Source organism: Pagrus major, chromosome 7, assembly GCF_040436345.1.
Source record: "Pagrus major chromosome 7, Pma_NU_1.0".
Classification (NCBI taxonomy): Eukaryota; Metazoa; Chordata; class Actinopteri; order Spariformes; family Sparidae; genus Pagrus; species Pagrus major.
The window spans coordinates 8128927-8140046 of NC_133221.1; the positions used below are offsets into that span (position 1 = coordinate 8128927).

The 11120-nt window shown below is 44.6% G+C and overlaps 1 protein-coding gene across 1 annotated transcript in view; it reads left to right on the top strand.

Moving 5' to 3' along the window:
* magixb (MAGI family member, X-linked b) overlaps positions 1–10672 on the top strand; it is a 42909-nt gene extending 32237 nt beyond the window's left edge. Inside the window, exons 11-19 of the mRNA XM_073471020.1 lie at positions 113–176; positions 283–707; positions 4479–4533; positions 6901–7101; positions 7828–7904; positions 7994–8140; positions 8340–8478; positions 8836–8939; positions 10604–10672. Coding sequence (XP_073327121.1) covers positions 113–176; positions 283–707; positions 4479–4533; positions 6901–7101; positions 7828–7904; positions 7994–8140; positions 8340–8478; positions 8836–8939; positions 10604–10672 — 1281 coding nt within the window. The remainder of the gene's footprint in view (positions 1–112; positions 177–282; positions 708–4478; positions 4534–6900; positions 7102–7827; positions 7905–7993; positions 8141–8339; positions 8479–8835; positions 8940–10603) is intronic.
* The last annotated feature ends 448 nt before the right edge of the window (positions 10673–11120 follow it).

Here is an 11120-nt window from a genome sequence, read left to right on the forward strand (position 1 = left end):
TATTTTTCCATCCTTTGGCTATCGCTCTCTAAGTATGTAAGAGAATGAAGGATGAACACCACTTTGAAAAGGTGTCAAATGAGTCACAATTTAACGATGTGTTTGTCGACAGGTACAGTCAGTTCTCCAGGAACACACCAAACAAGGAGAAGTCGTCCTGTTGGTTTACAGAGGAGGTAAATGACTCACATTTGTTGTAGAGTGTGTGATTTTAGTAACTGACAATCAAGTAATCGCTGTGGCTAAATTCATCTCACAGTCATTTTCCTCTCTCATCACCAGGCGTCTATCATTCAACCGTCTCCCCCGGCTCTATTCGGAGACTCCCTCCGCCTCTCCTCCGCCCCCCTCCTCCACCTGTTGAATCAGACAACACCTCTCTGCTCCCAGAGGCGCTGCCCGTGCCCCGGACCTCCATCAGCACGCCTCCCTCCCCGGCCCCCACGCGCTCCTCTCTGATCCAGAGCACCAGTTTCTTGGAGTCGATTCCAGTGACCCTGACCATGGAACCCAAAGACTGGATCAACACGGGCCTGGAGGACGAGGCGGGCGGCGTCACAGTGCCTGATTCGGGTCTGGAGAGGCAGGGCGGTGAACGCACTCGGCCGCTTCGGGGGTTCGATGTGGAGCTGAGGAGAAAGCCAGGAGAGGGCTTTGGGTTCGTCATTGCCTCTCAGGATGTAGAGAATGGAAAAGGTGAGAGAGAAGTACATAATGACACGCCATACTGTAAAACAGACCTATCAACTACTTTTATAGAAGGGCCACATTAAAACAAAAAAAAAAGGGAAATGCCAAGGGGCCAGACTTTTACATTCCTATGGGCCAGAACTGATGAATGGGCTAAATAGCCTTCTAACAAAATAAGGGCCAGAATGAGGTCGCTATTTGGCCCTCGAGTCGCCAGTTGAATAGGTCTGCTGTAAAACATTACTGTGGGATCACCGTCGGATACAAATATATATTATAATATTGATTCCCAAACAGTTCACAATCAGCAGATACTCTGTTTTGGGGTAAAACAGCACTCTGGAAAATGTGTACTGCAGATGCAAGTTTTCTTTGGAAGTTTACCAGGACATCAAGATTTTTCCTAAACAGCGCCCATTTCTCACGGGTTTTCAGATCCTTTTGTAACGCATGAACGCTCACCATCTTTCCTTTTAATTTTGCACGTCTCTGTCATTTTTGAAAGTCGGGAAGCTTAAACGCAAAACTACCGACACACCTTGCGTGCCTGACTTCTCCTCAGACAGCGCTCGTTTCCCAGCAGCATTATGCTAATGACACGGTTAATGGTAAACAGACTGTATTTAAGTGCTTTTTCTAGTCTTAGCAACCACTCAAAGTGCTTTACAACACATCAGCATTCATCCATCCACACCGATGGAAGAGTCACCGGGAGCTAACTGGGGTTCAGTATCTTGCCCAAGGACACTTTGACATATTTTTTTGACACTGTCATTGCTACACTGCAGCTCCAAAGCAGATGTGCTCAGCAAAAAAACTCAACTCAGACTGGAGCACGTATCCGTGTGCTCCAGTCTACCTTGGACTGCCGTTTTTTTCCTGTCACTGAGAGCACCGGACAGACTTCCAGCTCCACGTGAAGCTGCTGAGGTGCACTAAATCCCTTCCTTCATCTCAGATATGCTCAGCCTTTTTGTGTAGACTGCTTATTTTACCCATGATATGTCTTCCGTCATATAAAAAAACACCATATGGAGAGGACTTACAAGAATAGGTTAAATGATATAAATATAGCACATGTTGTGGCGTTTAAAATGTATTTTTTCATCCAATTATCTGAAGTAGAACTGGACAGGCATTATGCAGCATTAGTTGAACTTTTCTGGCCCAGTAAAACCACTTGGTTACCTGCCCAGGGAAACAGATTTCAGTTGGATGCCCTTGTGGACAGACGTACCATTAGATAATTACAGATTAAAAAGTGGTCACCGTGGCCACGTGCCATTGGATGAGTCATGATGCATCATCAACCCTTTTCTTGTAAGGTAATTTTTTCCCCAACTATTGACTCTATTATTGTCACTGTGCATAGAGTACACTGTTGGTCAGCCAGCACAATTACAAAATGTATATTTTCTGTCCATATTTATCAAAAGCTCAATGCCAACGTACGTTTGTTTGGCCACAACGAACAAGTTAATCCGTCTTGGAAAACTTAGAACTGCTCATTGTTCTTCATTAGGCTTCACTGGAGAAATGTCAGAGTGACGGGGCTTCAAGCAGTTGAAGGTTCACTGCCTTGCTCGAGGGCACATCGACAGTGCCTCGGTAAAGAATAAGCAAATTATCACAATTAGTTTTACACAGCGTCCCACCTTTTTTGGAAAAGGGGTTGTATCTCAATAGGCCCTATAAATAACCAAAACAACAACAAAAAATAATATTACGCTAATATTGTTTTTTGTTGTTGTTTTGGTTACACCCACACTCTTGACACATTCATCACTTTTCCTGTTTTTAAACGATCTTGCAAAGCCCCACGTTTAATTTTTTACACACAAACACACCCATACTCGTCCCGTAGGCTTATATTTCTGCACCTCACTGTCTCGGCTCATGATGGAGAGGCTGTCATCAGGATCAATATTCAGAATCTCACACGTGACGCCCGATTTAGTGGCTTATTAGAAGGAATAGTTAGACATTTTGGGAAATATAATTATTCACTGTTTTGCCAGGAGTCAGATGAGAAGATCGATACCACTCTCATGTCTGTACTCGAAAACATGAAGCTAGAGCCAGCATCAGATTAACTGAGCTAATGGTGGGGACTGTGGGAAACAGCTTTCCTGGCTCTATACAAAGGTAACAAATCCCTCTACCAGCACCTCTAAAGCTCACTAATTAGCACTTTCTAGCTTTTTTTTTTGTTTAATTCATGAAAAACTGATGTGTGAAAACCACACATTATAGTTTAACAGGGGTTATTTTAAGGGCTATTTCTCAGCCAAGCAATGTAACGTCCTAAAGTTCCAGCAAAAGAAAAGTCACATTGCCCCGCATAAAACCACACTGTGTCATTTTAACACTGATCAAATGCAAAAGATATAAAGTGTTGATAAGTGAGTTTAAGAGGTCCTGATTGGCGGATTTTCTTACCTTAGTATGAAGCACGGATAGCTGTTTCCCATTGTTTTTTCCCAAGCCGCCAGGACGAGCAGCCAATTTGCACAGCGACCAAACTGTGTAATCACATCGCATGATGCACGGTGGGCGAAAGAAGCGTCCGTAAAGTGGTTGATACATTTTTTTTGAGCGTTCAACTATCAGAATTGGATCCATTTCGTCCAATAACATTTTGAAAGTCTAAAAGAGTCGCATGATTTGATAATTGTATCCATAGCCGAGGGGCTAATCCGGAAGTTAGCCATCTCAGCCAGCAGAAGTCTGCAGCCTCTGACCCTTTATCCAGTTCTCATTTTACATCCATGGTTTTTCCTTATGCTATGCTAAGCTAACTGGCTGCCTTTATATTCATCATGCAGTCACGAGAGTGGTATTGATCTTCTCATCTAACTCTCAGCTAAGCGATTAAGTGTATTTCCTTGAATGTCACACTATTTACAGGTTTTATCTGTAGCCCTGCATTTTTTTAAATTCAATTCATCAGCTCTTGTGTGTCCTGCAGAAATGACCTTTTTTGGCTTAAAGTATCACCAGATTCTCACTCTGACTCGTCAGGACACTGACGCTTGTTTATGTCCTGTCTGTGAAGGGAACACATCCCGCCCTTATTAGCTTTTAGCGTAGTGCTTATGAACAGCAGTTTAAGCCGCAGCATCCCCTATGATGTATCACCCACTCTCCCCTTCCTTTGTCTTGCATTGGCTGCCCTCTGTTCCAGTTTGATGCAGTTCAATTTGCTTTATGGACACTGCGAACAAGCATTTATGTTTTCATGGTGAGATTAAGGTTGTAGGTGCACCTGTCTCTGCAGTCTCTCCAATCTCCACTGTGTCCTCGCTCTCCCCTTCATTTTAACTCACCCAAGCTGTCCCACTCTGTCTCTCCATATCTTGTTCTCATCCTCTCATCATTTCCTCTTCCCCCTCTCCAGCTCTCTGTCCCTCACAAGCACCCGCCCACTCTCTCTCTCTCTCTCTCTCTCTCCTCTCACACCCCTGTACTCTGCAGTAAAAGCGTCCAGTCTGGTTATTCAAAAGATTAAAACTCTCCCTCTCTCTCTCCCTCTATCTCCATCTCTCCCTCCCCTCCCCTCGCCTCCCACCTACCTCCTGCTCTCTCCATCGCTCTCTGAATGCTTAAGAGAAATGCTACACTGAACATTTCCCTCGCAGCGGAGCAACAGAGGGGGGACAGCAAACCTGTGTTTCAGCTCCTGTTGACCGTGAATCTCAGCACCTCCGAGCTGCCTGACACGGGAATTTAGGATTTTTTTGTTTTTTTTTTTGTTTCTGTTTTGTTTTTTTTCTGCGCATGCTAATCAGAGAGCCATGCTGGAGAGACTACAGTCTGCTTTGAGAAGTGTGAAGGAGTCCAAACGTAATTATTCGCTCCACTTCTCGCTTCATATTTCCATAAAAATACTGGAGGGTGCTGGTTTGGTGCAGTGTTTTCCTGTTTAGCTGTGTGCATGAGCTGCAGGGTAGGATTTTCTGTGTTGCACACTAAAGTTTGCTCGGCCAGATGTGTTTGACTATGACAGTGTGAAAGTTGGATCCACAGGCTCACATGTTCTGGATGTCAGATCTGACTGATCCTTTGATTGATGTGTTTTAAGGGTCGTGCTGGACGAGACTGCGGTGTCAACAGCAGCTGGAAAAGAATAAGATATATTTTAAACCAAGCCAAGCTTAAAGCAGCACATATCACGGTGTGGTGATGTGATAACAGTCTGTGTATTAGAGCCATTCATGAGCCACACGTGCATAAAATGAATGAAGTTAAGCAATAGATTAGAATTAACTAACCTGCACACAGACACTGCTGTATATTCATGCAACAGTACTCTCTCTGGTGTTCAACATGCATTAAGCATCTGTGGATGCAGGCTGCCGTGGTGATGTGTGCACCCGGCTGATGCATCTGGGCTGCAGAGGGGGATTTTACGATGGCGGGGCGAGGCGGGGGGGGGGCTCGCTACCACTCCTGAGCGGTGATCAGTGCAGCGCGTCAGAGCTCGGCTGGCTGCTGGGCATACCGCAGTGGGATTACTCTGGACAGGAGAACATGGAGAGCCAGAGGAAAAGGCACTAATATAAAGCAGTCCATTTGGATGCATCTGTGTGTGGTTTTAAGAGTGTGTGTGTGTGTGTGTGTGTGTGTGTGTGTGTGTGTGGCTGAGTACATCTGTCCCAATCCCTCTGCGTGTGAATCACTGTGCATGTGTGTGAGTGTGTGTGGTGTACATGATGGTGCCCTGCGCGTGTGAGCGCGGTCGTTTGCATGTGTATGCATGTGTTTTGGCGACTGTTGATGTCGGAGCGATGTATTATGCATGATAAGAAGACTATTTGCAAAGCTGCCTTGGCTTTGATTTGACCTGATTGCCGTTTCTGCCTGGGTCACCCAGATTAGGCCCAGATTGGAGATGTGTGTGTCTCTGCACTGTGAATTATAGGCTGTACCTTTTAATGGGATTTATCATTCCAGCGCGACACACACTTCATCTCTATATTATTAGTCCCTGATAGCTGTTAATGATCATGTCTTGGCAATTTAAAGATGCTATTTTTTATCCCGGGGCTGATATAGACTGACTGTGTACCTCAGCTCAAAATGTTTATTCTGCCTGATGGGTTACATAAGGCCACTGGCAAGACTCTAGAGGGGCCAGCTGTCACCAAAGCACAGCATACCCTGAAAGAGGGGTCAGATTGAGAGAGTAATAGGGAGTTTACAAAGACACAAAACGAGGAACAGAAGATGACAGAGACAAACTGTCCAGCTAAAAACTGTAAGAAGCTTTTTTTAGTTTTGTGCAGGAGATTAATGGAGGCAAATTTATTTTCAGGCTCAATACTTTTCCCATCGACATCAGACAGTGACCAGAGTTAAGCTTAATTGTGAGAGATCTCCTTGTACAGAAGATAAGACAAATTGAGCTCTTGATACATAAAGCACATTGTCCTCCCTTCACTTCATCTGCGACCTCAGCTGCACTCTCCTCTGTATTAACTTTCCAGGAGTGATTATGTGCAGTGTAAGGCCCTGGGAGGAGATGGACAGCGCTTTCCCACACAGCGAGGGGGAGTAGAAATTCAGTGGCACCAGCAGAAAGATCTAAAATATTGCTGCGTCTGTGCGCGTTACGTATTCTAGCGGCATACTAATGCGGACAGACCGCAAGTTTGTGGATCTTAGACGGAGCCGAGTGTGAGAAGCACTGACGCTGTACAAACCGAAGTGTAAATATCCGAAGCAGTTTTGACAGATTCAGGACAGGAAAAATATTGCTTGAAAGTTAGTGTTCCATGACAGTTTGTTCTTGAGGAGGGAGACAAATCACTGAACAGCGAAAAAACATTTCCCGGTGTGTCGGAGGATGGAGAGAGAGGTTGATAGATGTGAAGATGGAGGAGAAGAAGAGAGTGTTTCAAGGAGACAGTGAGGGAGGTGTAAAGAAAAGGCTTCCGTGGGAAGTAATTTATAAGGTAAACCCTGCCAAAAATGATCCAAAGCTTAATTGCAGCTTGTTTTAGGAATCCTGGCAAAGACACCAGTGAAATAAATCTCCCAGCTTTTAAATGAGTCTCCATCTGACCCCATTCATTACTCACTGCCTTCTGTTAAAAGGAAAGTTTTGGGGGCTTGATGGCGTTTCGTGTTCCAACTGCAACTTCACTAAATGACTCAACAAGTGACCGAGCAACAAGTAATTAAAGTAAGTTGTAACTGTTTTCTCCTCAGCTGCTTCACTTCTCCCTCACCGGTTCGTGACGGTCCGTCGAGGCAGCCCGGCGGCCAAGAGCGGTCAGATCCGGCCTGGAGATCGTTTAGAGGCGGTGGAGGGACGCTCCGTGGTGACGCTGCCTCATCGGGAGCTTGCTCAGATCCTTCGTCGAGCTGGAAATACTCTGCGCCTCACCATCGTCCCCCGTCCCAGCACCTGTAAGCACAGACATAAGCATTCTGGACACATATGGGGCTTCACTGCAGGAAACTTTGCCATGTCTTATATTATCTCAACTTAAGAAATGCTGACAAAAACTGTAAAATCGATTCTTCAGTCTGCACTCGTCTGGTCAGGCCTGTAACTGTGTTGAGAATGTAGGCTCCATGAGGATGATGCCTGTATCCATGACGACGGCTGTCTCACTTCACTTGTCACTGGCGAGCTAGCTTGCTGCAAGTGACAATAAAAGATGTGCTTTAAATATTAGCTTTGAATAAGTCAGATGCATTAATTGTGTTGGAGGAGAGGACCTACTGTACCAATTAATAGGCTACATGGTCTGGAAAATTTTAAGGGAACAGGCTAACACCTGTGTTAGCTTCTCCAACAGGCTAACATCAATGTTATCAAGGCTAACTTAAATAATAGTTTTCTATGTTCCCTGTCTTCATTGTCATTGCCATAAAGATCTAACACAGTTACTGGCAGTTATTTTGGTCTATGCCATCCGAAATTGGGATTCCTAACTTAAGAAATGGTTCTGTAACTGATACTAGAGTTTTTCCTGTTAGTGCAGTTATGAAATGTGTTTCTGTAGCCTACTAAAAATCCTAAATGTCATCCTAAACTGAGCTGAGGATGTCAGTGTCAAGAAGTTTACATAATGTGTTAATAATATGTTTTTTAATTTTGAATCTAACTTCAGTAATCGTCTTTTTCAGATTCTTCGAGCCTTTCAGAACCCACTGAGTATGAACCTGGTCACAGAAGCAGAAAGGGTCAAAGGTCGCGTCCAAAGGTGAGCGCAGCAGCATAACTATCGACGTATAATATTTCCTGCGGTGATGCTCATCAGTCCTCCTTCTTACTCACTCCTTCGTCTCCCAGCGTGACTCCAGGTATTACAGTGTGGACCTGGATCGCGGCCCCTCAGGCTTCGGCTTCAGCCTCCGAGGAGGCAGCGAGTACAACATGGGCCTCTACGTCCTGGGACTGATGGAGGGGGGACCGGCCTCACGGAGCCAAAAAATGCAGGTGTGTCCAATTGCTGTGTGCGTTTCTCTGTCACACTGTTGTGAGTTACTGGGATGCTGAGTGTTCAGTCAAAATGTCTGCTCCTCAAAAAGACCTCTATTAGTTACTATTACATGTTCACATTACAGGATTCACTGTCATTTTAATGAGATAATAAATACAATATTTAAAGAAGTGTTTTTGTGTGTTGTGGCTGCAGGTCAGCGATCAGCTTGTCGAGATAAATGGAGACAGCACAGCAGGGATGACCCACAGCCAGGCCGTCGAGCAGATCCGCAGAGGAGGCCACCGTATCCACCTGGTGCTCAAGAGAGGAAACGGTTACGTGCCCGACTATGGTGAGACACAGTCGGAGGATTTAGGATCATTTCAGGAGGCAGCCGCCACGTGTTTACAAGGGAGATTGTGATATATTAGAGCGGGGAACCTTCTTGTGCATGACGTGCTTTTGTCTTGGGTGTGTGATGATCTGTCTTTTTCTGTGGGATTGATTCTAACTAAAATACTTTCTACCTTTTTATTCTTTCGTGGTGTTTCCCACCTTTTAACCCACACTCATCTGTGGTTCATTTGATCTCTTTTGCTTCTCTTACACCGCTCTTTCGCTCTTGTTTTTCCTTGTTTCCAAACATTTCTCTCCTTCCTGCTCCACTCCTCCCTTGTCTTCTTGTCTTTTTTCCTTCTCTTTCTCTCAGTGGAGCTCTCCAGTTTGTCTCTATGTATGACCAACTCCAAGCTAGGCGAGCCTTGCTTCTATGTCATTGGACGGACAGAGAATACGCGGTTGGTAATGGTTCCTGTTAGTTCTCCCATTTTCTGTCTCTCTACATTCTTCTACTCAGTCACCACTCCTGTCTTTACTTGACTTAGATGAAAGATACCAGAACAGCCTGTGTGTTGGACCTCCTCATGATAAGATTTTATCATCTTAAAGGTGCAATGTGTAAGACCCATTCAGGTCCAAACCTCCTGTGCTACCCCCTGGTCCCTGAGCTCTTAGTCCGGACTGCTAGCTGCACAGCTAACTGAGCTAACTGGCTATTGGCAGCTACAGTTAGCAGCAGTTAGTAGTTTTGAGTATGAATCAGACAGGTGTCCAATTCTTACATGCTGCACCTTTACAGATGCAATTTGTAAGAATTTTAGTTAAAAACATTCAAACATTAACCAAAGTTATCACTAGTATGTGAAGAAATAACAGTTTTGACATTATTTTAAAGAAGTCTTTGTCGGCCTATTGTGCTGCAGTGGTTTCTACTGAAGTTAGCATGCTAACCAGCTAGCCCCTGCCAGTTCTGTCTCCTAATACCACTTTGTACCTCAGGAAGGGGCTAGTGTGATTGGATGAGTATGGCAGCAAGTTCACGATATTCCACAAACTCTTTTAGCTTTTTTTATAAACAAAATAACCTCATAAAGGGTCGAGAAAGGACCAATTCTTACACCAATTTTCCTTATTAAACAGAAAAATACAAACATACATAATCTAACTGACACATGCTCAGTTGTCTCGCTTACTCATCATAAAAAACACTTCATTCAAACTTAACAGAAACAAGACAAAACTCATGAAAGTCTTTGCTCTGTTCCAACAATCACCAACTCTGATGCCGACCTCCCACACACTCATTTCCTGCTTCACGCCTGCCCTGTATTTACAACATATACAATATTTACAATGTACAGTATCAATGAGGTAATAACACAAACTGTCCTGTAAGGTCAGTTTGTTTATTCAGTTTATTCAATCATGAAAACAAAGAGAGTTTGTTTATTTAGATTGTTTAGGCATAAAGAAATCAGCCAGTGAAGATTTTTCTCTTCTGATTAAAATGTCTTCCCGAAAACTAGATAGTGCAGCTTTAAGCTTGTGTCAACCAAAGATCTTATTTCAGCCAATCAACCGATTAACCAATTAAAAAAACCCATTAGTGATTTGCCAATTTATTTCAGGTTTTAGGACGCATTTCTGCAGGCCTGTACAGGACTGTTAACTGCACGGCTAACTGAGCTTACTAGCTAATGACAGCAACAGTTAGCAGCAGTTAGAGGTTACTTAAGTAAAATGCTGGTGGTCAATTCTTACATATTGCACCTTTAAGTAATGATGTCGAAATTTACAATAGTAGATTAATTTAGTTCCCCTCAGTCCTTCCTCTGAACAGACTTTGCCAGCGTCAGAAATTTGTCAGCACACAGAATTATTTAAATATTATTTCTAATCGAGGTTAATCCGGATGTTGCACTCAAATAGAAAAGCAGCTGTTGTTACGTAAGCTAATGCACCTCAACAAAAACAAAACAACTTTCTCTGCAACTTTCTGGATTTGAGAGCTCTTAAATAACAGATTACATAATGCTCTCTGCAAATATTTTGTTCTTACTCCATTTAACTTGCCCGTTCACTCATTTTTCTCCTTCTCCTTTCACCCCCCCTCCACCCTCGCCGTTTAATGTGTCCAGGCCGTGAGCGCAGGAACGCACCCCCCTCCCTCCTGCGTCACCCCAAGGAGCAGGGTTTGGCTGCAGTAGACTCTACCGGGCGGAAGGGGCACAGCTCCAAGCAGAAGAGGAGAAGCAGGTCTTCAAATGGACGCGAGACAGAGAAAGAGACGGGAAGAAGAAGAAGAAGAAGGCCGGGCTCAGAGGGAGGAGGGCGCTCCGGTTTACAAAGCCCCATCTCTGAGCCGGGAGAGGGGTCTCGGGAAGACAGGGACAGGAAGAGGAGGAGGAGGAGAAAACGGGAGACTCAGAGTTTACCCAGAGATGCCCTCAGGAACTACGATGATAGTGAGACAGAGAGGGGAACGAGAAGGGAGAGGAGGAGAGGAAGGAGCAAAAGCAGAGGGAGGAAAAGTAGAAGTGAGGAGAGGGTGAGGAGGGCAAAGGGTCAAGAGGAAGAGCGAGAGGAACCTGCTGTCGAGGAAAGGGTGGAAGAAAGGATGGAGGAGGTGGAGGAGAGAGTCACTTTAGAGCAAGA